This window comes from Plasmopara halstedii (genome assembly GCF_900000015.1).
Source record: "Plasmopara halstedii genome assembly, contig: Scaffold_816, whole genome shotgun sequence".
Lineage (NCBI taxonomy): Eukaryota > Oomycota > Peronosporomycetes > Peronosporales > Peronosporaceae > Plasmopara > Plasmopara halstedii.
In genome coordinates this window covers 252,282-278,338 of record NW_020187732.1, presented here as the reverse complement: position 1 = coordinate 278,338, position 26,057 = coordinate 252,282, and the positions used below count along the sequence as shown (strand labels likewise).

The following is a 26,057-nucleotide window of genomic DNA, read 5'->3' as shown; positions in this document are numbered from 1 at the left end:
ACAAAACACCGTCGGGTGCTTAAACGCTGCTTGTCAGTTCGAAGCCTCCCCCCTCTTTCTCAGCATAGCTGAAATCTATTGGCTCAGGCCCGCTCGACGAGCTCTGAGGGTGTGTACTCCAACGAAGTCGTGCCAACTTATAGTTGAATCTGGCATTCTATGCCACATTCACCGCTTCTTCAAAAGGAGACTTATGCACACGAAAGATTTTCATTCTGGCCGCGCCAGTGCGGAGGCCCTCCATAAGGACGGTCACTGCGACCGCCTCCGCGATGCCCCGGGGCAAATAGGAGTATTCCTCCATCCTAACAGAGGATCAGTCGTTACGACTGAGGCGTAGATTGACTATAAGTGCCACCAAGTACAGCGGGGCTGCCATATCTCTTCGCTGAGAGGAAGCTAAGCTGAGATCACCAACCCTATCCAGCGAATCGCAATTCACTACCTCCAGAGTAGTTAGAGACCTTAACCAAGGCATTTAAAATGAAAACTGTATTTGATTGTTTTGTTTGCGACAGAGCCGCCTATATCTAAGTCTTTAGGTTTTTATAATTATATAGTAAAACCTAATTAATGTGCACTAAACTACCGGCTATCCTGCAACGTGGTGACTTTTTGTTACGGTGCAGCCACACCATTGCACGGGTACACCATCTTGTGTAACCCACTTATTCATACAAGGGTGCGTGTAACCCAGTGACAGCATCGGTGTCTGGATAATAAACCTGAGTTGCTTGACAAATATCTTTTTCGATTTTCAGTCAATTCATGGTTTCTGGAGAATTTTAAGGGCCATGCCTAAAGTGAGATTGTCTTTAATTTAGATCTGGATATCCAGCTTCACATGCTATCAATAAACGAAGTTTACTAAGAATTTCTTCGATTCCCTAGCGGATTTCGTCATCGCGAGACTTGCAAGGATACAGCATTCGTACTCGACATACTCGATCTCTCCGCAAATGTGCTTAGTACAGTACTAATATGCCGCAAATGATTGAAATTGGTCTTTTAATGGTTTCCATTATACCTCAAACCCAATATGCCCATGTCAACGCCCAAAATAGTTTGTCCATAAGCCCTTGACGGGTGGATCAGAGCCTTGAGCATTTGTAGTTAAACATTTATGCGATGCAAGGGTTTGAAGCATGTATTGCCAAGGCTTCGCAGCACAAATCGCATGAGTACTTCTCTTCTTTAGACGGCATCGATTATTGAGTCTTTCATCGCTCATTTTATGCGCTAGTTTTACAATCGTGAGACTATTAGGTCAACGCTCTATTATCCTGCTTGAAGCAAATGACAGTCTTGACTTTCTTTCCTGTTTCCTCTCAAGTGCATTAACATCTATATAAAAAGTAGAGCTCTCGAAGTATCGGTGGAACTTCCAACAACAGTCGATCGATACTTTCCTAAACAAGTCTCGCCACCGTGTTATCGTATCAGATGGAAGCCTCCATACAAATAGCATATCCTTCCAGGCCTCGAGCAACTGTCCGTGCTATTCTATCGAATCCGACTCAAAATATGAGGGGGTAAAGCGTAGCTTGTTGAGCCGAAAACATGTCATGTTTCACTCTTTTCCCGAATGAGATTTGCAAACAGGTAGAAGTATTCACAGTGGCACTTTGAACATAGACAGCTTCTGACTCTTAAGTTTTGCTTATAGATGCATTGAAGAATGAATATGTAAGCAAGATCCATTCAAGTACCAACTTTTCAATCCGGAAAAAACTCCAATAAAATGTAAATAGCTGAGAGGGATAAGTTAATTATACATCCCCAAGTTGCGACGCAGCTTGAGGCGGGCAGACTGTTTTTAATATCACACTGATATCATGTAAAACTCAATGCGTTTGAGCTTTCCGAAAGACAATTTTAAATGTGCGCGTACTTCGAGGAAGTCTGGACAAACAGAAATATTTTTTCTCTGTCAATATTGAATAATGAAATGCACAGCTGATAGCACAGTCCGCTGCATCGCAATCGACGCTCGACGCTCGGCATAGGTATTCGATAGCGAAACCAGTGTATCTAATTAATTGAGAGGCGCTGCATTCATCGGCAACCTCGGTCAGCCTTTCGGTCTCGGCAGAGCTCTGGTACTAGAAAGACGTATTCGGTGCTACCGACATTGCGGTACTGGTGGACCGTCTAAGCAAAATCAATCTTTTTGTTGAACTACTACCGGTGAGGATACAGCCAGGCTGTTTGCCGACAATGTTAAATTTGACATGCCTTGATCGTCCATGAGCTAGATCCGCGCTGTACATTTTTTCGTGGCGAACTTTGTCAAATGTGATCATCACCAGATCACAATGTCATATCCACAGCGATAACTATTTTGAACGACGGTCGAAAAAACGCGTTGATTGCAAATAAGAGAATATTTTTTTCAGCACCTGGGCTGAGCGATAGCGGTTCTGGATTCAATGCTATCAGCCATTGGGTTTGCGTTACATTATGTAGCTCACAACACCGTAGGCTTGAGTACATATAATTCAGTAATTTAGCTCATCCCGTGTTCTTTGAGGCCGCCATAAACTAATCCCACTCAAATTTTGATGGGGGAAAGGCTGTTGATGCGATTCGACTTGCTGATATCAAACTAACTATACCGGTAGCAAAATTATACTTATCTAGCAGCAACTTTCAAAGCGATGTGATGGATGTGTTGTGCTTCGACAAAGATCCAGAATATACATACACCGCATGGACTTGCGAGGGACTGTCGAGATACGAATGAGTTTGTTGCGCCTTAGTAGCGCTGTTCACCCACCTGTCTGCAACCATTAATCATAGAATGCGCCCTCTCTAATCGGACTCTTCGCTGTCTAAGCCAAAATAGGATTGAGCTATACTTCGAATATATTCTAGAGTTGTCTCGCGACCCCGCTCTCACGAACTGCTCGGGTGTAAAGCACTCTGCTGAAGCGTATACACGGTCATCAGTAGCTAAAACACTCTTTGCTCTAGGCAGCGATCTGATTTAAACCTCTTTGTTAAAACAGTCCGAATGCGCAGCTCCAGAAGTGGGTCAAAGAGATGACTTATACCCCCATCGAACGCAAGTAGAGACTCTCGGAAAGAAGCGAAGTGGTGTCACAACGCAAAAAATCGCACGGGGACTATTCACACAAACACCTTACTTTGCTAGCATGAGCAAGATGAGGACCAAGACGATTTATGATCCAATGAGAGCATTAAGGGTAGGTAAGGGTTACGCGTACTCCAAGAGCTCATAGTATTATTTTTGTAATGCCGGCAACATTGCTTTGGCATCGTTGACGCTCACATATTGACGCGCCTTCTGTCTTAGCCTTCCCCGAATACGAGACATGGTTGTGCATCTTCAATTATCGAGAAGATCCAGCTTATTCCAAGCTTTTCATTTGGCTGCGAGCTGTGTCAGCATTTACACGGAAAATTGGTAGCACCAAGGAAAGTTGGCGGTGAACGTTCACATCGATGTCGATGTCGCTTTGCAAAGTCTAGCAATTTGTGACGTTTAAGTCGGACGTCTGCTGCTCATAAAGCCGTGGTTTATCATTTTGACAAGTAGTTAGTAGCTAGCGTTTGAGTTAGTCTATTAATCCATCATTACTATCTCCACAGCATAGTACGATCGCTTCAGGTAGTGCTCACTTAGTGATTTTGGATCACACGTTTCACTCACCAGCTGACTATAACACGCATTCAATACGGTGCGACGAACGGCTTCCAAAGAACTGAGTCAATCGATCCGTGGTGAGCGATGTGATTTGGTCCGAGGCTACTTCAAGAGAATTGCTATGACTTATGTGCTCGCAAACGAGCAAGCTCCGCTTGCTAATCCAGATTTTGTCATTTTGTATTGAATTGAGCCTCGTCGTAAGCTCTTCGAATGATGCCTTGACTTAGGGTACATGAATATGTGCGCAACGCGCGCAGAGATGAAGCAGAACGAAAAAAATGCCTTATTCTTGTAAAGATTCCGTCAAAGGGGAACAGCTTGATTGTATACTAACCAGTAAATACGCACCTGTTGTATCACGACTCAAGGAATCACTGCAACCATTTATATCAGCTACAACCTCACCATCCTCGCTAAAAAGTGTCATGACGTCAGTTGCTGGAGCCAAATGCATCACGGAGCTGAATCAGAAAGAAACACCCGGCGCATTAATGCTTAAACTTCAATATTAGTAATCTGTCATAGCACATTGGCAGTTTCGACTGATGACTGATCCCCTCAACAGTTCCGTGATAGTTTCATATGCTAATACTTCTGAGCTTAGTTCTACGTCTTAGCGTTGTCAGCAGCATATACTAACGAGGCTGTATGCTAAGTCACACACTCAGATCGGATAGGCAATTCGACTGCATTTCTGACGCTTTAAATTTTATGATTGTTATCAAAAATGAAAGTGAACAGATGGGGGGCTGTTTATCGCGTCTTTATTAACTTAAAATTACCACTCATGAGACAAGTGGGAAAAAGAATCAATATGATGGTATCCTACGCATTTCATATTGTTTACTTAATCAAAATGATCACTTGATTCAACAAATCAATATGTACGTCACCTTTACTTTCTTAGCATCTTCCATTTAGTTAAGAATTTATCGTCATGTTCCCACTACCGTTAAATTTCTTTCCTTCATTGCGCTTGACCAAAGAGGAAGCACAGAGCTTTCTGCAGTGGGGGAATTCGATACTACAGCAGACAATTGATGCGTACCACCGAGAACAATTCGACACACAAGAGATACGAGAGCGCAAATGGAAACCAATTAAACAGAGACACAATCTCACTGTCTATCGTCGGCGTGAGATTAAAGGCAATAGTGAGTACAGATACTTATGCACAGGCCGCATTGATGGTACCCTAGATGAAGTGGTCATGGGTCGCTACGCCGATAATACGCCCGACTTTCGACGCATCTCGGGCGTTTATCGTGAAGACATTGTTGACTGTGCCGTATTGGGTGTGATAAAGAAACGAAGTCCAAGTGATCCGTTCTTTCTCTCTTGTTTTAAGTGGATGACTGTCGAGTCACCGGGCAAAGGACTTGTGAAAAACCGTGACGTTTGTTGGTACGAACAGATTGGAATGACTCGCGATCATAATGGAAAAGAAATCGGCTACACGCTAACTGAATCTGTCGACTTACCAACGTGTCCGCAATTTCAAGAGTGCATACGTGCCAAGCTCTCCGTTTGCTACCTGTATAAACGTAACAAAAGTGGTGGAGTCAATGTGTACATGCGAGGAAAGAATGATGCTGGCGGTAAAGTCCTGGACTGGGTGGCGGATATTAAATCTGCAGAGCTTTGGCTGCGGATTGAACAGGCAATGTTGGTAGCACATGCAGTGATTGCCTCTGCGTTAGTTGAAGCGGGAAAGCACACGACGCGGCCATTTACCGATAACAACAAGTGCGAATTATGTCTCACCAAAGCCTCGGGCTTCTTTATCTCGTCAAAAGAATGTGCTGCTTGTCATCGTACTACTTGCTCTAGTTGTGTATCAAAAGTGCGCGTGTTAAGCTCCGACGACTTTCGCTTGCCACAATATGAGCATTTTTGTAAGAATTGTATTCGACTTTGTCATCAAATCGATTTACGCGCTCCAGAGAGCATTGAAAACTTAGTCAAGTACGCGGCAGCATCATTGACAGAGATGGAAATTTTCAAAAATCGTACGAGGAGCTCGGCGCGAACGAGAGCAATTACAAACAAGAGTGGCGATGGTGAAGACTATGAATCTCGTCTTGCTATGACAGCGTCAAGAAGCCTAAGTAGCAGTGGTGGATCAACTCGCACGCTTCCGCAGCCCCTTATTGGCGTCAAGAGGAACGTGATTTAGTCATTTGTGTATAGTCTCATGTGAAGCAAAAGTGACTTCCAGTGTACACTAACAAAGTGATGTCAAGTATTTCGCATGTGATCGCCGTACTCGTGAGTACTAGACGTTGATTTTTATCGATGGAAACTCATTGCAGTGCGAGGTAGTCGTCATCGCAGTTTTTTGTTCACACTCGAGCTCAGATGACGGTGATGCAGCTTTGTGAGCTTAGAAAAATCCAGCAATTGCCTAAGTAGATACTACAGCGTGATTAGTCCGATATGAGTGAAGATTTCACAGTAGGTCAAAGAATCTAATTATTGCAGAGCAATTTTGGCAGCCATAACTTCCTGCTTGGGATTGTTTTTAATATGTGCACGTATGACGACTATTTCCTGCGTTATTTTTTCCCTTCTCTAGCCTACAAAAAGTTTTTTAAATATACATCAACTTATCTGCGCTGTAATTTTATTTGTTAAGGTAGAGTTTAGCGTTTATGGCGGAGTTTTTATCAATGGGCATACCACATACTCGACTCTTCAATCTAAATTAAACTATACGTGGCACTTTGAAACAATCCGGCTCGATGAATTAGACGAACTCGCCGCTCTATCAGCAGTTTCTGTAAATGCTTTTCAATTGCTTGTCTTGCTGAATAGCGTAATACAAATGGCAATGGCTCGTAAATTCTGTTCATTATATCTGACAGTGACAGCTCTCCTTGCAATTTCAGAGCTTTCACAATTTCATCTTCTCGTTGTTGACGATGTTTGATATACTCAGTAATCTTGGCAGATGCATCCTCTACCACAGGCCCGTGTCCGGGATATATCCTGATAGCACTGCATCTTTTCAACTTTGCCAAAGATGCCATCAAGTCGAGAAGTGAGTCAAATACGCAACTACCAAAGCCCAAAATACAGTCTCCCGAGAATAGTATCGATGCTTTGAGATCTTCTCCATTGTTCATTACGAAACAAACGTGGTCATTACAATGTCCTGGAGTATACACTACAGTTAGTTGGTTTTCGCTGCCAGGCACACGGAAAGTCTGTCCTTCTACCAAAGCCTTAATTCCCAATTGTTGACTCTCCACATTGCTCAAACTCAGTCGACGACATCCTTCTTTATCAGCATCAGGTAAATACTTCCACACTCTAATACCAGGAAATCTCTTTTTGAGCTGCAAAATACCCCCAATATGGTCCAAATGTCCATGAGTTACCAGTAAATCGGATATCTCTTCCACTCCGTGAACCTTAAGGACTTCTAGCAACCTTCGTTCAAACGTTCTATTGCCATCACTTGAGTCGATCATTAATCTTTTCGATCCACTTCCTATCACGTAAACATTGGTACCACTTAGTGTCATTCTGCTTGGATTATTGCCCAATACGCGCAGCACTTGACCAGGTAGTTGATCAACATCAGCGAGTTTTGGTAGATTGTGTGATGTTCCAAAGATCCATAACATAATAGAGTGCAGCCGAAGCTTGAAACTAAAAGACACCAATGTCCACACTGGAACATCAGATAACCCGTTACTACTATAATATACAGCCAACGGATACAGTAGCAGCCATGAACTGGTCGTTATGCCTCCGAAAATCAACATTGGTATCCACATTCTTTAGTCCTCTCGGTATACCGTAATTTTGTGATTTGGAAAAAATATATTCTTATAGGTTTGAAAGAGTGACATATTACTATATAGAAGGATGAGTGTAAAATCACCAGCTCCACTCGTATCGTGAGGCAAACAGATACGACGTCAATCACTCGGTCGCTTGGAATTCTGCGGCATTTTGCAATGGGCCATGGTGGATTTCGTCGTGGAGGTGGTGGACGGCGTGGTGGACGTGGTGGACGTGGTGGTCGAGGACGAGGTGGACGCCAGGATAGTGTCGATTTTCGATCTGCGGGTTACAACGACGGCGTTCCGAGCAGCGTAGACGAGTCTGTGGTTGGTATTCAAAGTTTCTTAAAAACAGATGTGAGCGGATTCCATGGTGCCACAAAACAACGATTTTCGGACTTTGTAGTGCATGAGGTGGCGCTAGACGGGCGTATTGTGACGCTGTCGGACGTCAAGCGATTTGTTAAGCCGCAGAAACTCAGTGAGATCTTTAAACACAAAGTTTACGCATTACTGATTGATATGGCAAATGAAAAGATGGAGATTCCAGCGCCAATTATTACTTTAGTAGGTAAATTAGCGGGTAAATTGTTAGGTACGTTCAATGCCAACAAGCGAGCGACTTTAGTGAGACAAAAGCTAAAATATGTTGAGAAAGTTAAGGAGTCAATAGCCGAAATTTGTGGCCAGGAAGTAGCCGAGAATTTGGCGTCGTTCATGCAGAAGATGGTGGACTTACAGGTGAAAGAGCAGGAAGCGAAGCGGTTGGCAAGAATTGCAAAGCTCAAGAACCATGAAAAACAAGAAAATGACGACTTAAGTGCTCAAGTGAAACCAGAAAGGGACGATGCTTTTTATTTTCAGCCCATTCAAGACAAGAAAATGCGTACAGCAGTGCACGATATTGTGCGCGAATTCGGCAGTGACGTAATTGTGGCAGACACAACCAAAAATAATGACGGAGTGCCGGTTATTCGTGTTCGTAGTGTAATGGTTGGTGGATTGAAGCGAAAAGATATGGACCAACGCAGTGAAAAGAATAGTCGTAACTCATGGCCGAAAATTCGACCGGATTACCTTGAATTTGTGCTGTATAAGCGCAATTTGGAGACAAATAGTGCCATGCTACAGCTTGCGAAGGCTTTGAACTCAAATGTGTCGGCTTTCACATATGCAGGAACAAAAGATAAACGTGGTATTACGACACAACTGGTTACTGTCTATCATGGATCGAAAGAGCAATTAGAAACGCTAAATCCCGCTAGTCGTGAACTAGATTCGTGCAATTTTATCGTGGGCAATGCAAAGTACGTTTCAGATCGACTGCATCTTGGTGACTTGCGTGGCAATCGCTTTTCAATGGCTATTCGCGATCTTCCAGATGATGACACGATCTCTGATGAACAGATTCACAACGCAGTTCGTAGTTGGAGCGATCATGGCTTTATTAATTACTTTGGACTCCAACGATTTGGCACCAAAGCCATTGCAACCCACGAAATTGGACGAGCTTTGTTACAACGTGATTTCAGTCGCGTTGTGAGTTTGCTTATTTCACCTCAACAAGGTGACGCAACCAAAATTTTTGAGGCTCGTAAAAATTTTCTTGCCACGCACGACGTGGAAGCGGCGCTGAAGGCGCTGCCTCCGTACCTTGTCGCAGAGCGAGCTGTACTTCACGGACTTCGTACGCACGGCTTGACGGCTTATGCTAAGGCAATTCAGAGTGTTCCGCGCCATCTTCGAATGATGTACACACACTCGTACCAGAGTTATGTCTGGAATCTTGTAGCAAGTGAACGTTTGACGCGAATGCCAAGAAATGCGGCTGTGGTTGGCGACCTCGTCATTCCACACGATACGATCTTAGAAGAAAACGTAGAAGATACTTGTGATAATGCAGATTTAATGGAAGAAGCTGTCCCTAAGGCCAAGAAACCTCGGATCCATCCTCGTTCAAAAGCAAATGTGACCCTTGTCACGAAAGACAATTTGAGCCAGTATACGATCTACGACGTAGTCCTCCCGCTGCCAGGCTATGATGTCACGTTTCCAGAGAACGCAATGAAGAAGCGATATGAGGACATTATGAAGGCTGACAGCATTGACTTTCAAGCATTGAAGCGTGCCACCAACTCGGAGTACCATCTTCCGGGTTCATACCGTCACGTGCTCAAGAAACCTCTTAATGTGGAGCATGAAATCAAGCGCTTTAATGACCCCACGTTACCGCTTTTAAGAACGGATGTTGATCATCTGTTGTGTCGTCCCGCTCGAGTCTCAATTCCCGACGGCAAGTATCGTGCCTTATGCCTAACATTTCAGCTAGGTCCATCGTCGTACGCAACCATGGCAGTTCGTGAGCTGCTTAAACAAAGCAGTAATCTCGACGTGCAGCTTCAGTTAAAGCAAAAGCTGGATGCACAAAGGATGAATAAAAGCTAGACTAGTCGTCAAATGTTTTCTGAAATGCCTAAACTAGTTTTTGCTATGTATAATGGATGATTAAATGCCGTCTTCCCACTCACGTCGCTCGATTTTGCTTACGAAGCGATCACCACCGCTGAACAATGGCAATTAAAAACTAAAGACTTAAGATAGATGAATGCAAGCACGAACGTACATGTTTTCTCTCAAGATGCGCCAATAAAATTCTGGACGGGACCCCTCTATGGTCTGCGTTCGACTGAGCATTTGCACGAACTCTTCATCGTGCGTAATACAAACAAGTTGAAAGTTTTGCTGCTGTGAGCGCGCGCTGAGAATGCTATGAATTGACGACCAGAACAAATTAAATGTTGACTAAAAGTGATAATACCAACGAGCGTACGCACTCTGTGATAGCCTGTGCAAGCCCAAATTTGTTTTCCGTGTCCAGATTCGTCGTAGGTTCATCCAGCGCCAATATACCACAGTTTAAACAAAACGTCTCAGCAAGAGCCAGCCGAATCACCAATGCCGCAAGAACTTTCTGTCCAGCACTGCAGCGACCTCGCATATCGATTGCAGCTCCAGCTTTTTTCATCATGACACGGTAGTCATACGAGCGTGCAGCTTTTGATACGGCACCATCAAGTTGACCGCTCACGAGCTCAATTGTGTCAATATCTTGGCCCTTGTATGTAATTTGCCATAACGAACGGATGATTGTGTTGATTTCTTCTACTTTTTTTGAATGATACTGCAGCAATGACTCGTCCAATGCTTTATAGTAGCGATCCAAGTCTGCCACGGCCATTTGTGTTGTCTCAAACTGAATGAGCTTGTGACGATACTTTTCTTCAACATCTTTTAATGTTGGCACACGAAGCTGAACCTTTCGTTCACGAATGTCTTCCATTAACTGCTGTCTCTTTCCCTTCATCACAGCAAACGAATGTTCCGCCATATTCAATGCTGCACTCGCTGATGCTACTCGATCATTCACGTCATCAAGAAGTGGCAAGTTTCCAACCTGATGTTTAAGATCCTCAGCCTCAATACGCAACGTTTCCAACTCTTTTTGAAGCTCTCGATAGTCGAGATTGTCGTGAATTTGTCGCTTGACAATTTCATTTTTACTTAAAACTTCCTCAGCAATTTTTATCTGTGGTGTCAGGTCTGTCAATGATTGAATCGCTGCATCCTCGCGATGTTTCGTCTGTGCAATATTATCGCTTAATGTATGAGCTTGACGCTCCAGTTTGGCTAATTCGCCTTGCTCTACTTGCTTACATTTCGCACTGAAGACTTGAAAGTCCCCTTGACGTTCCTGAAGCTCCAAACGTTGCGCTCGTAGATCTTCTCTTGCCTCTGTACGTCGCATCTCCCGTTCACTTGTTTTCTTTCGAAGCTTACGCTCTAGCTCGGGCTCGGATGCTTTTAATTGGTTATAAGCGTCTTTTAACGCCTTCTCTTGCTCACGCAATCGATTCTGTTCTCTCACGGCCTCATCGTATTCCTTGCGCTGGGTTTCCATCCGAAATTTCTCTTCTTTTCGACTGAGCAAATCGTTTTGCAATTGTTGCAACGTGTCATTAATGTGATCTAGCTCCTTTTGCTTCCGCTGGAGCTGATGGTTAAGATCCTGGACTTGAGCCTGCTTAGCATCTTTTTCAGCTTCCACGTCCGACAATGATCGACCACTGGATCCCTGACTTCCTCCCATTCGCTCCTCTTCCTTTCGTAGTGCTATGTCAGTATGGTACAGCTCGTTAGCAGTTTTGCACAAAATTTCCATCTCGAACTTAGCTGTTCTGGCATCTTCAACCTGTTCCTGTGCCAGATCAAACGCAGCTTTCTTATCTTTCACGTCAATTTCTAAAGCTTTTTGAGCACTATAAACCACCTCAAGCTCCTTCACTTTATCAAGTATCGTAGTCTCCAACTCGAGCCACTTACGCCAACTTGGTATCTTCTCCTTGATCTCTGTCAAAGTCTGAAGCCACGATTTTTCAAGCTCTTCGGCTTCTTTTATCTTATTTGCAACCTTTTTGTCATCTGTTTTACTGCTTAAAATGCTTTCAAAAGCTTGTGCTTCCGCCGGAGTCATGTCGCGCTCGCACAATGGGCAGCAGTGCTCTTTTAAGCCTTTCTTCTTGTAAATGTTTAAGAACATGACCATGTTCTTGCGACGAACGACTTTATCCTTGGCATCTGCATAAGCTCGTTCCGCTTCTTTGATACCCAATTCAGCGCTTTTCAAATCATGTCCGGGATTGATTTTATCCAATAATTCTTTCAACCTCGTCATATGCTGCCGCTCAAGTTGATTCTTCGTTGATCGCATTAAATTTAATTCTTTTTCCACAAGCTTCGAAGACGTTGCATTTTCCATCAAATGCTGCTCAGCTGACACGAGTTCACTTTTTTTCGCGTCGAGACAGCGCTTACGCTCAGTAATTCGGCTATCAATATCAGAGATTGCTGTTAATAAAGTATTTCGATCTTTCGGCTTTTCGCCACCTTCAAATATGTCTTCGACATCGGCTACTTTTTCGAACAAAGTGGCCTGAAAAACTTCCTCCTTCTTCCGATGCTCGCTTCGCTTAACCTCAATTGCGGTATTTTCTCGGGCACGAAGACGCAGTTGGTTAATCTGCTGCCCAAGATCGTCCATCACACGGTTTATATCGTTTATTCGCAAATTAAAACCATGAATTTCATCTTTTAAGGCCATGACGTTGTTTTTTGCCCTGTACTCTGCTATTGTCTTCTCCGTTTTCGCCAATTGCGATGTCATTTCCTCAGCGTCTCGCTGTGAATGAATTCCAGCACCCCCAAGCTCTCGTAATCGGTTTGCAATCACCGTTTTCTCTCTTTTCAAGTCCGCAAGCTTTTGCTTTTTAGTGGCAAGGTCGTCCCTTAAGTGTTTCACCTGTGATGATAACTCTAGAAGCTCTGTCGTCATTTTGTCGTCATCCTGCCGTTGCTTCACATCGAGACTATTAACAGCGTCATGTTTGTCCTTGACGACGTTTTTAAACGCATCCAAAAAGCCCGAGACATCTTCAGGTTGAGATGACAAAGGCTGCAAGTGAAACCGGTACTTGGTGCTAAGCTTAGACGCCGAGTCAATCAAGTCTGCTACCAGTTTTTGATATGTATCAATATTGGTCTCTACGCGGGCTTTTGACGCACACAACGCCACGTATTCTTGTTTAACTTTTTCCTGCTCATCCTTCAATCTCTCCGCTTGCTCTTGTAGTCTGGAAAACGCTTTGTGATGTTCATCAATAATGGCATCGTAGTCGTTTAGAGAACTTTGCAACTCTTCGTCAGTATCATTCATGATTTTTTCGATCTTTCCATATGCAGTACGCACACTCTGTTGCTTCCTCTCCACATCCTCCTCACGTCTTTCCAACTGTGCGTGCAATTTCTTCACTTCATCTTGCAGTTGCTGCAACTCTTCTAGTGTTTTCTTTGCTTTGACAATTTCATGATTGGCCTCGTCTCCTTTTTCTGTGACTTCTTGGAGTTTTTCCTGCGCTCGTTCTATTTTGTCACGAATATCCTCCGCTGTTTTTCGGTGAGCCGATAAAATGTCAAGATCCCTTTTATAATCCTTAGCATTGTCCATTCTTGCCTTTTTAAGCTTTCGAATAGCTTCTAAAGCCTTGGTATATCGCGCCGATTCAAAGATATTATCAAAACGTTTTTTCAATTCGGCGCCTTCTCGTAATGGCCAATTGGATTCTTCTTGATGACAAAAGATGACGCTTTCGAGAATAGCTTTCGACACACCCAGCATATCGGGAATGTGTTGATCCAATTCGCCACATTTGTGACTTAAGGAGACCTTCTCGCCTAATTCATTTACTACTCGAATGACGCCATCCAGGGCTTTGAAAGTAATTGCCTTCTTCGTCTGTCGTACTTGGAATGTACGATGAATGAGCATGACCTTACCTGCTCGATTACGAAAGCGTAACCGTATACTGGCCTTTACTTCATTTGTGCCTGCAATCTTAGGGTCGTGCACGAGGCTTTGACCACTACGTGCGCCAGGAGGTAGACCGCCTGTGCAAGCTAGTTTAAGACATTCAATTACCGTAGTCTTACCACATCCATTATCACCCAAAAGAATGGTTAGAGGGTGGTAGAATTCGATAATTTCCTCGCGATTCGGACTAAAGCTGCGAATGCCGCGGATTGACAGCTTCTCGATACTGGACATTCTAACAAATGCAACTTGTGCGAAAAGCTCACTTTGTGTGCTGCACACATGAGCATCAGATATCCAAATTAGTGACTTAATGTAAAGTGTCAGCAAACAAAAATACTCAAAATATTTAGATACATACTCACCCCTCGCTTATTAATACTTCCAAAAAATAACATCGGCGATCCAATAAGCACGAAATCACACCGTAAGATTATAAACGGCGATATCAAGCTAGAGCAGTGCGTTACTTTGATGGAATAAGGAACTTACTCGCGTAAGTCTCGTAAAGCAATGGTAAGCATGTATTTTGCTGCGGAGAACTTGAGCTAGTTTATCGTCGCGCGGTATGCATGATGCATGAATGCGTCTTGAAGAGCATTTTAAAACGAAGAGCTTAAATAAAAACCTCCTTCTTCGTTGCGCTTTTCTCGACAATGATGGGCAAAGAAGATAATTGATATACTGCTGTATATCAACAACATCAAGCCGCTAGCAAAAACTCTGACGCGGTTGCGACACCTCGAATGTTTGATGAAGGATATAGAGCGTCAGAAACAAGGCAGCGACATCGAATGTGCCACAGAGGAACAGGGTAAGCTTTTTCGCGACTGATAGCGTGCAGCGCATAGGAAGACAAGTAACAGCTTAGACCAGTAGTACAAATCATCACTATGGTTGGCAAAGACACTACACCGCTAAGTGCCCTGTGCCTATTTGCGAGAACGCGGAGCAACAGCAAGCATGCATTGCTCAGCGTAAATGCTTTGATGAAACTTTTTGATCTTCGCTGGTGATCTTGCATGTGCCGCGAAGTCAACTTGCGTATGGTTGGTGCGACATTATATATGACGTACTCAAAAGAGTACACAAAAAACCACAAGGAAATTGTGCCAATTGATGTTCATCTGACGTTTTTAATCTGTCGAAACTGGGGACATTGTGATTCCACATGAAACCAAGAAGGGAGTGCTACTAGAAGAGTGGCATATTTTTAAGCTGTCATGCAATCGGGCCTTCATCAAGCGCTCACGAAGGAAGTGAGGCCGGTAACGTTTTAAGCGAGTTTGTTTTGCGAGTGCCACAAATAAAAATATGGAGTTCACGGTGTAAAGGGACTGCTTGGGCTGTACATACACGGTGCAAGCAGAGAAGAGAAGAGAAGAGAAGAAGAGTTAGCGATGACGAGGCCAATCTGAAAGTCCGTTGGGATACCATGGAGACAGAACGTCGCACCTATGTCACATTTGACTTGACAGCACTGGCTATGGCGAACTCAACACCATCGTCAAGAGATATTTGGTATTTTTTCTGACTGAATCGGCATTATGCAGATGATTCGCTAAACGGGATTCATAGCAATGCGTGTAGCCCAATGACTTCACCAACGTTAATTGGTAAGAAAATTATTTTGTAGCATTGTTGACAAAAACTTGCATTTACTAGGGCTTATCTGCTATGAACCAAGCTGGAATTCGCTGAGAATTTTGCCAAGTTTATAGCGCTAACCGAGACTCAGCCTGGGATAGTGGTCGAAGCTACTTTCTGTGATGGCGATAGCAAGCTCACGTCCTGTGAAATGGTCAAGCTCCATTAGCGCCAGGGTATTAAGTAACAGGACAGCCCCCTCAGATTTATGGCGTAGCCGAGGGTACACTTGTGGAATGTGCGCAATACATGATGGATCATGCAAAGTTTGCCAAAGACTTACCGAGGTGCGACAATTATGAAGACAATATTTTGCAAAATAGCAGCTCAAATCGCGGTTCAAAGATGGGCAAATCCCCACAACAATTCCGGTTTTGGACAAAACAAGGGCTAGCAAACTTCCAGGTGTCACGCATTTGTTACTGCTTCAAAAAAACGGGGCAAACCAATGCACGCGCCATGCAAATTTGATTTACTGAATGCTCCGAGCACAAAAGGATACTGCCTTAAAGAGATTAAGAGTGGCCACTTTCTAATCAACAGAGACACGCAGTTTATAGCGAGCGTCTACAAAAATTGTAAGCGCTCATATTGTAATAAAAATTGATGAGGGTGACAGAACTGACGGTCGTGGTTTTGGAAAAGCCGTGCACCCGTCATATCAAACACGCTTAAAAATGGCAGCCGTGATTTTATTGTAAATCAATAGGGGCGACAGCTGTTGTAAGATGAAATGTCGACGGTAGCTCAAGGTATCGAAGCGGCATTTGTTGTGGGTGCAGTGAAAGAATTGCCAACTTGTGTAGGACAGCAATGAAATTTAGCAACGTGGCCAAGTGGAAGGACACATGTAGGTCAGAGACCGACTCGCTACACAGCCCAATATATTACGGTTGACTTCGTTGCCTAGGGTACGTAAAGCGGTTGGCTTTTGTGGGCATTTTAGATCAAGAAAAACCAAGCTGGAGGTGTTGAGCGGTGGCAAACCCGATAGTTTAAGGTAAATTATTGTCTGCTTGCTTAAGCGTATACATAATGATTTGAAGCAGTCTAAACAAATGTGAAGCCGAATTATGATCGAGCTAGAATTCAAGCGGGATAATCCAAACACAATACTTGGGTAATCGGAGTACTACCTTGGTATCATGATCGGCATATCAACTTAGCAAAGTTGTCATAATGCGTCATACTGAGTTCGCAGAAAACACTTTTCAGCAATACAGTCAGGACTCCATAAAATTCTCAAGTCGACAAAGAAAATGTGTGAAAACAGCTGAAGGCGCAGCAAATCAAAGATTTATGTGTGGTTCAGCAATGCAATTGGCTGTTTATGTATGTTATAGTTGGTTTTCAACCGGACCTCGTAACTGTGGTGGAAAAAATCAGCTATTCTGCTTACAATCCATACCTAACCCACATTCACTCCGTAAAGATTGTGTATTGCAACATTTAAGGAGCCACCAGATGACATCAAGTTCTGTAAATCAGAAAAGGATAAGCTTTAGAGCTACTCAGACGAGGATTGTGCCGAAGACGCTGAAAATTGACAAAAAAGCGAAGATGTTTGCATGATTAGCTCCGGATGTATAAGTCGACAAATCAAGAAGCCGCGAGCAGTGGCACTTTCATCAGCATAAGCAGAGTACATGATACTGACAGGAAATGTACAAAAGTTTGGCTCAAGGCAATTTTCGTGTCAGCTAAGTGAGATGAAGAACGATGGACCTGTCAAAATCTTCGAAAAAATAAATTTAATCACGTTGCCTGATTCACAAGAAACAAGCACATCGACATTCGCTTTCACTTTTTCTGCGAAAAGTTTGAGGGCGACCAAGTCGAGCTATAATACCGTTTGGACAGATGTATGAAGGCGGACGTACTGCCCACGCCACTGTCCAATTTGAATTTTGCGTGATGTATGGGACTTTCAAGCACCAAGTACTGCCAAATCGAGTCGATAAGTCGCTTTGATTTGCATATTGTTGGTATGGAGACGTTTAATTGAGCCCTCATTGATCAGTATAGTTGCTGGTTAGTGATCTAGACAGGCTTGTTGACGGGGTGGCACAAATTGCAGTTTTGCCGACTATTCACATGGATCCAATAAAGTTTATCTAGGACGTAAATAAAAAGGTAAAAATTAAGTCGACATATTGTTAGGCTTCTAGTCACTGCATGGAAAAGTACTAAAATTTCGTGTACTTGACCCTGTCAGATTTAGTACAATTGTACTGATTACAATACGGTACAATTGTAAGAGATTCGTATCATACCTAGTGTGATCGTGAATATCTTATGTGCACCAAAATATCGATATTATAAGAACTTGGCTATTCATAAAAAGGAGTCCGACGTACACATGGGCTAACAGCCGCACGTGAGAGATTTTAAATCGCATATATATGGTATGAGTCTAAATAAGTATATTATCTAATACTTGTAATCTTGAACTTGAACGGTGAACTCCCAGTGTTGGTTATTTTGGGGCTTTTGGCTCTGCTTTTGGTATGATTGCACTAGCGTCTGCGCATTTGCCAAGGTGGACTCTGAAAGTCAAAGTATCTTCTATGCCAAGTACATGGCAACCCCAATGCACATAGTAGCGCTCGTAGTTGATTTGTTTAACTCCACGACCGAGACGTGGGAAGTCTGAATCTTCAGCGAGGATAAAATATCAAATGCTCGAGTAGTGTTTCCGGGACAAATAGATCAGCCCAACAATCTTTTGTCTACCTTGGGCCCCGATGGGAGCGTGAATTTGGCGGTCGAAGGGTCGGACGCGGAAACGGCTTGCCCAGAGGCGCTCATTTGCGTTGAGATTGTCCTGATGAGGCACGAAAAGGAGTGTTTCAATGGGAGCGGGTAAAATGAGAGATAACTTCCATCGTGAGACGTTGATGCTGAGAGTCACGGCCTTCCGGCGAGGACTGAAATAATCTCTACTTTTGTATGATAGAAGTTGAGATGGCATAAACTCCGCCTTGACTAAAAAGGGGCCACAGCGTGACACCTTTTGATTAGAAGATCGCGCGTGAGAATGGGCACATATTGCAACATCTCGGTAAAAGATGCGTTTCTAACGTCGTATGATTATCAAAATCAGTAAACAGTTCTAGGAGGTATTGAAAACGCCAAATGCTGATACGATATTCGTGTGTTTTGTGACGTGGACATGTAAGATGCTATATTGAATCTTTAAGGACTTTGACAGTGTGAAACGTTGCCTAGATTTGGTCCTCAATTCGAGATACAAACTAATTCTAGGCATGGCATAACTGGGATATACGAGCAATGGATCCACTGGGATTTGATAAACTAAGATACAACGCACTATTCTACTGGCAAAGCATTGGCGAGTCACGCTCTCAAATCCGCCTTCGGCGCAGCCACGAAGCTGTGCAGGACATAGGATAGTCCTATCTGATAGTAATGGTATGGCTAGGTGTCTCAAACAGAGCTCAGAAGGCACATCAGAATCAAGCCGGAGTCTTAGAATGTAGTAGAAAAGGTCGATTGTATTCGTAGTCTTTTGTGTATATCTTTTTATACGAGAAATTGACGACTGTATGTCGTGGCCCCCGAAGTGCATAATTGGCGAGAAGGTCAAGAACAGATGCAAACCGTTATAATCTATGCAAGGGTCGCTTGAAAGTGAAAGATGTCGTCAAAGTGGAGTCTCAATCGGCAGCTACACAACGGTTGATCCCAGAGCTTACCAGTACGCTCAGAATCGTGTACGTTACTTACGCATAGTGGAAGCTTCCAGAAGTAACGCAGACTAAGATACAACTTGGATTGGGGTCGAGACGTGGCACGTAGGCTTACTGAAATCGTCGGGTGAGCTATCTAAATGTGAAATGCTCGGCTACAAACGAAGCTGTATCTTAACCATCCCCTGAACTACCGGCTGCTAAAGACTAGCGACGCAGTTCCAAACCAACGAGAGTATGCATTGCAATGGCATAGCCGGTAGAGTGCATCCGAAGTTATCTTCAGCTATGAACGCACGACGAGACTCGCAGGGAGATCTTACGTGTCGCCAGAATCGAGTGAAACCACGAGAGCCAGCTGGCGGAGTTTCGTTCTCTGTCGGCACTGCTCGATTGGCATGGGGTAGCCTATTCTTTAAGTGGAACGTTTGGTGGAATGGCGAATTTGCCAGGGTGCTGGTGAAATGGCAGGTACCCCCACTCGGCAAACGCATGGGATTTTGAGGTCGCAAGAGAAGAGAAGTGACCAGACGCTGTTGCCTCCTCACACCTTCCACCATTTTCTCTTTCGGAAAAGAGGCAGGGACACCCATCGCGACGCACTTCCTTCTGCAAGGAGGATTGATCGTGTGGGAAGCCTGACGCTGTGTCGTTTGCTGTAACAGTCGCCTCATGGGGCAAGAAGAACTGCAAGAAGGAACTGATGATGAAGACGATTTATCTCTACAACCGCATTGTGGTTTTTACTAAGTATAGTTAAGCATCAGCCGGCGCTCTACCCGGAGGTCCACTATACTGAAGCTGGCTTGCAAAAATTTGAGGGACGTGAGACGACGCATTTTACTCCGGCATTCCTGCCAGTATTCTGATACCCACTACATATTTTTCGTGGAGAGCACGAGTTTATCCAACCGCTTCTGAGGAGTGATGAACTGTGAATTAGCGCTCTCTTCGATGTAGCGATCCCGACCGCGCGTGAAACATTCCTGCGCAAGATTGTTGCTGTGTAGAAGAATCAATATCCGACATCAAGAATAATATACAGCTGATTGAACTCTGACCAGAAACAGTATCAAATCATTTCAAACTGTCAGATAGCAAGTTCGTAATGTTTCGTAAAAGTGTTTAATTACATAATAATAGAGTTCCTCTTCTAAAAAATGCACTTCAACATTGTCAGTGTTTCAGTACAAACCACAGATAAATCACTGAATTTGATACGAAATGTAATCCAGCTGATATTAGCAAGTTGCATTGCATCGCCCAGACCACAGTTACTTCATTCTTTTGTCAAACGTACCCGGGGGTTCTCCAAACCATCAATGTAAAAAGGGTAAAATAAACAAGTACGTAAGACTATGTACTATGTGATATAACGCTGACGTAATGAGTGAGATCTCGTTTCAGCACCGCGGTCTCTCCGCATAAAGCACCCCAGACGACATCTTTCACGACGCGAATAACGGGGTCCGTATGGCCATCGGTTTCCGGATGACCAAGGGTTGACATATCTACTCTGTTGTCTAACACCTTTGACATAATCAATTCGAGCCTTGCTCATAAAAACGGAATCAAATGGCTATTAGCAAGCCTTAAAAGCAAAAAAAGTTGTCGAGCAACAGCTATGTGTCTTATATATATTTCCCTTCTTGTGTTTCAATCCAAACATGCGTCACAGTAATTCCGTCACTTATAGGAGCAACAGTTCCACACATATTTATACAAGTAGTACTGCTTGGACACAATATCGCTAACAGCGGCGAGACGAGTAATGTTGTGCGGATGTTCACAAAGCCCATTACTGGACGCATCTTTTAGATGACCACAGTGAAAGTCCATACTTAAGGACTTTCAACATTCTGCCAGAATCGATGACTTGACCCGAGGCGCCGAAGCATGGCGCGAGGATTAAAATCGTTGACGCGATTTATACGTGCGCACATATGTGTTTACCCAATTATACATTTTGGCCGCCAATACATAGTGCCTACTGAGTGGTACGTCTTTTTAATCCCGAGGGGTGGCCACTCAAAGACGTACCTCATACTGATTATGTACTTAACGTTTACGTCGTGAGCCACCTATACACGCAAAGTTAAATGCAGCAAGCCTTGTGATAAGTAATATAGGTATAGGCGTGCAATTGCGCGCTTTGATGAAGCGACAGCAAAGCCCAGAACCCCCTGTATCCTCGATCCATCTTGCTTGTGACCCGTACGCTGTACACACACCTTCGCCGAATGGCGACGTCATCATCGTGACATGCAAAACTTTATAGTCGTAGCGACGAAAAAGCAAACCCGCTGCCTCATTAAGTCAACCCGTCGTACTCATCACATGAGGATTACCATCGTGCCATTCCATTATCAGTGAGAAATGTGAAGACGACGTCGCTTGCGCAACGACGCATAATCGGGACGAATCATAAACGGCATAGTGTCAAGTATGAAAAAAACTACTTGAACTCGACGAGCGTATACTCTTGCCTTTTGTCATAATCTGTTATTTTCTCCATCACTTTAAGCCGGCGAGCCTTAATTGCGACTCCACATTAAAGCCCACTGACATCCGCTTGGAGTAAATCAAAGCCTGTGGTGAGCCTTGGCCTTGTAAACGACATCAAACAGCCGGAATAGAAAGTGCCAGAATCCATGCACAAATAAAATGTTCGTTTATGGTTTTGAAAATCACCTACTCCAACACCATTTGACATCGGCCTTAGGAGATAGGAGAGGAGAAGTATCATGTCGGCACACTCGCACTATACTTTTGCAAGTAGCTGACCAGGTCAAGCAAATTGTCAGAGGCTCTGACCAATCTACAACGACTTTTATCTTCCCACCGACAATGCTTCTAAATGTAAAAATGCAACTTAGAAAGAAGATCTCGTCGGCAATCAAGGTATACTTGACTATATTAGCGAATAGCTTATTTAAGTGCATACATTCTAGTACTGCCATCAAGTACTTAGTGAGGTTCTCCATTTCCAACTTGTGGAGTGCAACTTTGGACGCATCTATCGTTGAACTAAGTCTAAGCACAGCCACGATATGGCCCGAACAGCTAAGCCATCAGATAATTGAGTGGCGCGGGTGATTTAAATAGTTCCTGTTGCATAACCAGCCACTTCCAGAGCATTCTGCTCGGAGCATATATCGCAGTGAGAGGGAACTTGCGACCTCTCATCAGCAGTTGATAAGATCTATTAACCAGTCCGATTGAACTTGTCGCTTTAGCCAACCATGATGTTCATGCTCTCGGGAGCAGGAAGTTTCGAAACTCGGACAAGAAATTGTCGGGGCGTTTGCGCGCTACACCGATATTCGTTGAGTAACAGGTTGCTGTATTATAGCACCGAACTGACGAATACGCCACGAATTGTGATTTCTCAAGATGAAGATATTAAATACCGTATCTTCTATGTGGCCGACGCTACCCCACTCTATGCAATATCGGGCGTAAGAAGACGCACAGCTCGGTCAGTTGCCACTATTGGTGACCCAAGCTATTCAAATAAAAAAGCACATATGTGCGCACGTGTGAGACGTGTCAAAGGGTAAATCCCTTTCTGAATGCGGCAGCGCCGCTGGCCAGTTTACCGATAACCTTGGAGTGCTGGCAGTCCTTGTGCAGCGGACTTTCCGTAGCTTCGCGCTTAGAGGAAGCGTAATTTAGGTCACCGACCTTTCGTTCTATTCTTAGAACAAGTACGAGTTTAGCGGATCGCAATCCGCTAACTCCAAGAGTAATTATTGCCTTAACCCAAGGCTAATTAACGCATCCGTTAGAATCTGAAATTGACCGTTGATTTTTATCTGCGGTAAAGCCGCCAAATTTTAAATGCATAGATTTTCCTAAATATGTATAGTAAAATCTGCTGGCAAAACCTTTTCATGTACAGGCTGGCGAGTGGGCTACGCAGTGGGACCAGCACACACTGTCAAAATCTGGAAAGGCTACTGAACTTCAAATAAACCTATGACACTCTAGTAGATTCCCCCCGGCAAGACGTCCGGATATCGGATCATCGTTTGGCATCTACAATGCCTTTTTGTACTGCCTGCCATGTTTTACAGTCGCTCATCGTGCGCAGTTGCACGATGATCCTAAATCTATCAGGACTTTCTGCGGCTTCACGATGCTCGGGATGAATATCAAACTCTGGGCTGTGAGCCCCACCTCTCTTAGATGAATTTTTTCCTTATAAGTCTATGTCTTATTGCCCGCAATCTCCATGAAGTGCACCGCCCTGCGTCTACTTTAATTTCACTTTTTCCACGAGGAGCTCGTCGGACGCTCTTGCGTGGCAGCCCGACCCTTATTACCACTCAGCCGAGGAGAAAAGGTTCTAAACGAAAAAGATGTTTTGCACTTCCGCAGGCAAAACATTTGCGAGTACCGCAGAGCAGCTCAGTCGTCGTAGTTTACCTAAAACATTGTTACCTGGCGTGAAAAGTCACGTTTTTTACCGTATCGTCACAATAAGAAATTCGCGTTAGAAAACAATTTTTCCCTCTTTGTGACCAATTAAGATCGGCCCACTATGAGGTTTATTTGGTTGAGGGAGTTGTTGTTTGCATGATCAAGGAAAATTATATTTTGAGTTCTCTGACAGAAAATGACTTGATCAATTTTTGGGTAGCGCCGTCCTGTCATCATGACAAATTCCGATACAATGCCGAATGAAGTGGACCGTTTAGCTGAGACAGTGATCCCGTCAAGCACCGTTGTTTCTAACTCGCTTAATCGGATGACAAAAGTGGCCCATTTCAGATTGCGAAGCAATTTTTGTCACCTGTAGAAGTAGACAAGTAATTAAAAATGCGCTAGTTAAGTGTTTGCAGCACGGCAATGGTATCGAACAGGATGAAGGTACAAAAGTAAAGGTCTGATGAAGCGAAGAGAACAATTCTCGGTATATTCCATTTCACTCCGGTTTTTATATTGTATTTAGCAGCAAAACACTGTTAGAGACGGTTACCAACTGTCAACTGAGCTTAAGGATAGTGATGGCAGATCTTTGTATAAATGGGCCAAAGTGTGGTGACGAACGACACATCAGCGCCGGTCAAAACAAAACTGCTTTCTAATTATTTCATTTAAAACGACAACTGAAGCTGTTTCTTAAGTATGACATGGGTCGAAATTTTGCAATCAAATTGCCGCGATTTACTTAAATTAGTTCCACTTGTGAATGTTTCTTGTTCGAGAGCATGGGCGAGTGTAAGTGTTTCTTGTCCGATAGCATTGATGACCTTATGGCTGATACGCGTGGCAGACTCATTAACGTCCTCCAGCCTGTGCGACCTGCTGAATGTTTGTAGCCGTAACAAAAGTAGAATAGGACAGCGGCCGCCAGCCACGCGCAGCTTGAGTAGATGCCTGTATAACTGATCTGAGCGGCCAGATAAAAATTAGCTAATGCTGCAAATGTTGGTAGAAATGGCACGAGCGGAGCTGTAAAGTTTTCATCGCTCTGAGTCTCTTGTGGGCATTTAAAATACATGACCAAACACACGACGACCATAAGCATAAGAAAAACGATTGCAACGACGAGGCACCAGTCGTTGCCCTCGTTTGCGTAGCCAATTTGGTAGAAAAAAGCCGCTAGGCATGCAAATACGACCATGAGACCGATCAGCTTGGGGGCCAATGACGGAGATTTTTTGCGCATCCGCACCATGAGAAGAGATGCCATGGACATATTGAAGGAAAGAAGGATGCCAAAGCTGACAATATCCCACAGCTTGTCAAACGGCATGACGAAGGCCACAATCGTGAAAAAGGCTCCTGAAATGAGTGTGTTAGCAAACAGCGTCCCATTTTTATCAACCTGAGAAAAGATACGTGGGATCAAGCCATCGCATGCCAGCGCATAATTAAGACGTGGCTGGGCTAGAAAACTGACTAGAACCACAACTGGCATTGTGCAGGTCTCGCCAGCACGCACGATTTTAGAGGCCCAATTTGCACCCTGATACTGAAATCCTGCACCAAAACTCTCGGCCTGTAAGAATGGGATCATTCCTGCTAGGACCAACGACGCAAAGCAAGACAGGAACATTGTGACAAGTACCACAGTTATGACAGCCAAAGGCATGACTTTTTTGGGGTTCTTGGCCTCGGCGGCCAAACAGCAAACTTCATCAAAACCAATGTATCCAAAGAAAGCTGATGAGGCACCAGTGATAATACCTTGGAAACCAAACGCCATTTTATTGTCGACTTCCTGGCGAGGTGGAATGAAAGGGATGAGATTGTCTGGCTCGATAAAAATGAAGCCAGCAACAATGATAAATAACACCACAAACACCTTGACGGTGGTTATGATGTTCACAAACCATTTGCCAAATTGAATACCCATCAGCAATACTGCCACACACAGAGCCATCAAGACAGCTCCAAGTAAATTTGTATAGTCTTCGTTTAACCACTGGTACGTGTGCTCTGGGTGTTCTTCAACCAGCCATTCTTGGACTTTGGTGGCCCAATTACGAGCAACACCTGCTCCAGATATACCGTACTCGAGCGTGAGCAGCCACGCTGCAACGACGGCTGGCAGCTCACCAAGAGCATAAAATGAGTATGCATACGTACTACCTGAGGATGGTACGCGGGTGACCAGCTCCATATAAGCCAGGGCGTTTATACAGCATACAACACCCGCAATAATCCAACTGATGAAAGCAGCCGGGCCAGCTGTTCTACTAATGATGCCGCCTGTTGTGGAGAAAACACCGCTTCCTAGAGTACTGCCCACTCCTATGCATACTAGATCGAAAAATGACAATTGGCTCGGTAGCTCTTCCGCAATT

General features: G+C 44.0%; 6 protein-coding genes across 6 annotated transcripts; 3 read left to right on the top strand and 3 right to left on the bottom strand.

The window, feature by feature from the left end:
- Positions 1-4,607: 4,607 nt before the first annotated feature.
- PHALS_14008 (Zinc finger, RING/FYVE/PHD-type) lies at positions 4,608-5,846 on the top strand (the record flags this gene model as incomplete). The annotated part of the gene is made up of 1 exon (XM_024729735.1): positions 4,608-5,846. The coding sequence occupies one exon, from the start codon at positions 4,608-4,610 to the stop codon at positions 5,844-5,846; it is 1,239 nt and encodes a 412-aa protein (XP_024580083.1).
- Positions 5,847-6,369: 523 nt separating this feature from the next.
- Positions 6,370-7,299, bottom strand: PHALS_14007 (Glyoxylase; the record flags this gene model as incomplete). The annotated part of the gene is made up of 1 exon (XM_024729734.1): positions 6,370-7,299. One exon carries the CDS (start codon positions 7,297-7,299, stop codon positions 6,370-6,372), a length of 930 nt encoding a protein of 309 aa, XP_024580082.1.
- A 336-nt stretch (positions 7,300-7,635) lies between these two features.
- On the top strand, positions 7,636-9,906 carry PHALS_14006 (trna pseudouridine synthase d; the record flags this gene model as incomplete). The annotated part of the gene is made up of 1 exon (XM_024729733.1): positions 7,636-9,906. One exon carries the CDS (start codon positions 7,636-7,638, stop codon positions 9,904-9,906), a length of 2,271 nt encoding a protein of 756 aa, XP_024580081.1.
- A 60-nt stretch (positions 9,907-9,966) lies between these two features.
- On the bottom strand, positions 9,967-14,119 carry PHALS_14005 (dna repair protein rad50; the record flags this gene model as incomplete). Its single annotated transcript, XM_024729732.1, has 3 exons — positions 9,967-10,024; positions 10,085-10,228; positions 10,296-14,119. 3 exons carry the CDS (start codon positions 14,117-14,119, stop codon positions 9,967-9,969), a joined length of 4,026 nt encoding a protein of 1,341 aa, XP_024580080.1.
- Positions 14,120-15,980: 1,861 nt separating this feature from the next.
- On the top strand, positions 15,981-16,656 carry PHALS_14004 (uncharacterized protein; the record flags this gene model as incomplete). The annotated part of the gene is made up of 5 exons (XM_024729731.1): positions 15,981-16,110; positions 16,178-16,218; positions 16,357-16,382; positions 16,443-16,532; positions 16,599-16,656. The coding sequence occupies 5 exons, from the start codon at positions 15,981-15,983 to the stop codon at positions 16,654-16,656; spliced, it is 345 nt and encodes a 114-aa protein (XP_024580079.1).
- Positions 16,657-24,415: 7,759 nt separating this feature from the next.
- PHALS_14003 (amino acid-polyamine-organocation family) lies at positions 24,416-25,873 on the bottom strand (the record flags this gene model as incomplete). Its single annotated transcript, XM_024729730.1, has 1 exon — positions 24,416-25,873. One exon carries the CDS (start codon positions 25,871-25,873, stop codon positions 24,416-24,418), a length of 1,458 nt encoding a protein of 485 aa, XP_024580078.1.
- Between the last annotated feature and the right edge of the window lie 184 nt (positions 25,874-26,057).